This window comes from Primulina huaijiensis, chromosome 8 (genome assembly GCF_012295235.1).
Source record: "Primulina huaijiensis isolate GDHJ02 chromosome 8, ASM1229523v2, whole genome shotgun sequence".
Classification (NCBI taxonomy): Eukaryota; Viridiplantae; Streptophyta; class Magnoliopsida; order Lamiales; family Gesneriaceae; genus Primulina; species Primulina huaijiensis.
The window spans coordinates 6,705-10,022 of NC_133313.1; the positions used below are offsets into that span (position 1 = coordinate 6,705).

At 49.5% G+C, this 3,318-nt stretch overlaps 1 protein-coding gene across 1 annotated transcript; it reads left to right on the top strand.

Moving 5' to 3' along the window:
• Positions 1-1,199: 1,199 nt before the first annotated feature.
• Positions 1,200-2,900, top strand: LOC140982875 (uncharacterized). Its single transcript, XM_073449651.1, has 3 exons — positions 1,200-1,753; positions 1,799-2,315; positions 2,370-2,900. The coding sequence occupies exons 1-3, from the start codon at positions 1,200-1,202 to the stop codon at positions 2,898-2,900; spliced, it is 1,602 nt and encodes a 533-aa protein (XP_073305752.1).
• Positions 2,901-3,318: the final 418 nt, after the last annotated feature.

The following is a 3,318-nucleotide window of genomic DNA, read 5'->3' on the forward strand; positions in this document are numbered from 1 at the left end:
ACTCGGCAGTCAACAACACTGGTTCGGCTTCTAAATCTGATCTTCGGGCGCCTAAGACGTTTCCGGTGTCATTTAGGGAGGCTCTGGCTCCTACTTCGCCTCGCTCGGGGAAGAATGGCTTTGGAGATGTCGTGACTGCTATGGATGAAATGCCTCTGCCGACTCTTCTGAATGGGAAACCGGGTATTTTATTCCCGGATGAGGTAATGTCTTCTCTGACCGAGCCTTTTAAGTTTTCTTTAGTTGGGAAGATTTCGGGTAATCGATCCTTAGTCCCAAACTCGGGCATTTCATCAGCCTTTGCTCGTTTGGGATTGAAGCGCTCTTTTGATTTGAGGTTCCTGCCTCGGGGTTTTCTGATCCTTTCACTTCATTGTGAGGAGGATTATGCGTTCTTTTGGACGCGTGGGCAGATGATGGTGGGCCCTCTCGGGATCCGTTTTTCCAAATGGACCCCGGAATTCAATCTTCAAGAAGAATCCCCCATTGCCCCTGTTTGGGTGCGTCTCCCGGGTTTGCCCATTCACTTGTTTAACAAGAAAAGTCTTTTCGCCCTTGCCAAGATCTTGGGCAATCCGGTGAAGATGGATGATTTTACTGCTGACTCTTCTCGGACTGCTTTTGCTCGTGTCTGTGTGGAGTTGAATGTGTTGGAACCACACGTTAAGAAAATTTGGGTGGGCTGGGGTGATCATACCCCGGAGATTGATGTGGTGTATGAGAAAATACCTGGGTATTGCTTAGATTGCAAGATGTTGGGTCATTCGACCAACGTTTGTTATTCCATGGGAAAAATCCTAAACCTGCTCGATCCAAGCCTGCTGATCGTGGGCATCTTCAGTCGGAGGCCCCTCCTGCTCAGGCACCACCTGAGGGTGCAGCCCCTGTCATTGTCCCGGGACCACAGCCCCAGCTTCATGTCAATGGCCCTGGTCCCCGGCGTAGACAGAGACGGAGGTCTGTTCGTCAGGCTCTCCCGAGGGATGATCCTCTTGCTTCGAACTCTTTTGGAGTTCTTTCCAATTTGCAGGAGACAGAGGTAGTATTCTGGATTTTGATCGACATTCTGTGTCTGGTGTTAGTTGTGGGTCCGAGTCTAGTATTCTGGACACTGACATGTCCAATCCCAGGAAAAGCCCTCAGGATGATGGTCGGCGATCGCGTAAAAAGCGATCGGATCATTCTTCCACTCGTTCCCCATGAATTGTTTAATCTGGAATATCCGGGGACTTCGGGGTTCGGAGTCCCAGCAGAGGCTGCATGCCTTTGTGAAGGAGAAACAGATTAAGGTTTTGGCTGTTTTGGAGCCCATGATTGATCTGGATCAGAGATACATGACTCGCCGTTTGGGGTTTTCTGGAGTCATTTCTAATCTCTCCGGTCATATCTGGGTTTTTTTTGCTGCTGATGTGAAGGTGGAGTGTGTTTTTGATCATGCTCAGTTCCTCCATCTCCGTGTCTCTGCTTCTTTCTTGCCGACAGAGATATTTTGTTCTTTTGTCTATGCTAGTTGTGATTATGTTCAGCGTAGGGATCTTTGGGCTTCTTTGCTTTTGGTCAAGCCTGTTTTGGGTCCCTGGCTGGTTGGTGGCGACTTTAATGTCGTCAGGGATGCGTCTGAGTGCTTGGGCTCCCGTGGTGGTAGGTTGCTACCTATGGAGGAGTTCAACACTTTTATTATAGATTCTGGCATGATCGATGCTGGTTTTGAGGGGTCTTCGTTCACTTGGACGAATAAGACCATTTGGAAGCGGTTGGACAGGGTGTTGGTTTCTGTAGATTGAGGCGATCATTTCAGCTCGATTCGGGTTGAACATCTCGCTCGTACTGTTTCGGATCACTGTCCGCTTTTGATTACCGCTCCTGTTTTTGCCCGTGGGCCGAGCTCGTTTCGCTTCCAGCGTCTGTGGGTTAGGCACCATGGTTTTTTGCAGACGGTGAGGCTTAATTGGAATCTGCCTTGCAGTCTGAGTGGCATGCCTCGGCTTTTTGCCAAGATGAAGCGGCTCAAGCATCACCTCCGGTGGTGGAATCGGGATGTTTTTGGTAACATCTTCGATAGACTCACTGAGGCTGAGAGGGCTGTTCGTTCAGCCGAAGCTGTCTGTGAGGCCGATCCTTCTGACGTGAATTGGACTTCCCTGTCCGATCGCAATGAGGATCTGGCCCGTATAACCGCCATGGAGGCGGATTTTTGGAAACAGAAAGCGGCTTGCCATTGGCTTGAGGATGGTGAGCGGAACACCAGACTCTTCCATAATATGGTGAGGAAAAAGCGTGTGTCGAATAAGATTTTCAGTATATGGGAGAATGGGGTCTGCCTGACGTCTCAGGATTTGATTCAGCAGTCGGGAGCCTTGTTTTTTTAGGATCTTCTTACCGGGGAGCCCTCTGCGCTCGATTGCCCGGATTTTTCGGGTTTTCCCTCAGTTATCTCTGCTGTGGAGAATGAGGGTATTGCTGCGATTCCCTCTTTGGAGGAGGTCCGTGCGACCGTCTTCTCCATTCACCCCGATAGCGTTGCTGGCCCTGATGGCTTCTCTTCGGCGTTCTTTCAGCATTGCTGGGAGATTGTTCATCAGGATGTTTTTGGTGCTGTTCTTGATTTTTTCCGGGGTTCTACTATGCCTCAGGGTTTTACCGCCACCACGATCACTTTAATTCCCAAAATCGAGGGTTCACGCGCTTGGTCGGACTTCCGTCCGATCAGTCTGTGCAATGTCACGAACAAGATCATCTCGAAGCTGTTGTACTCTCGGTTGAGGGATGTGGTGGAGAGACTGGTTTCTCCGAATCAGAGTGGCTTCGTTCCTGGGCGAATGATATCTGATAATATTCTCCTTGCCCAGGTCTCACTCACAGCATTACTCTCCCCACTCGTGGTGGTAATGTCATTTTGAAATTGGATATGGCCAAGGCCTATGATAGGGTCCAATGGCATTTCCTTTTTGACGTTTTAAGACATTTTGGTTTTTCAGAGCGTGTTGTGGCTTTGGTCTCGGCCTGTATTTCCCATTGTCATTTCTCCGTGAACATCAATGGTTATCTGTCGGGGTTTTTTGGTTCCACCAGAGGCCTCCGGCAGGGTGATCCGTTGTCTCCCCTTCTCTTCATTTTGGGGGCGGAGTATCTTTCTCGTGGCCTTGACCGCCTATATCTGCAGCATCCTGCGATTAGGTACCGTTCTGATTGTGATATTTTGATTTCCCATCTGGCTTACGCTGATGATGTCATTATTTTTGCCAGTGGTGTGTCTCGTGGTATGCAGCTTCTTGTCGATTTTCTGCATCACTACGAGAACTGTTCTGGGCAGCGTGT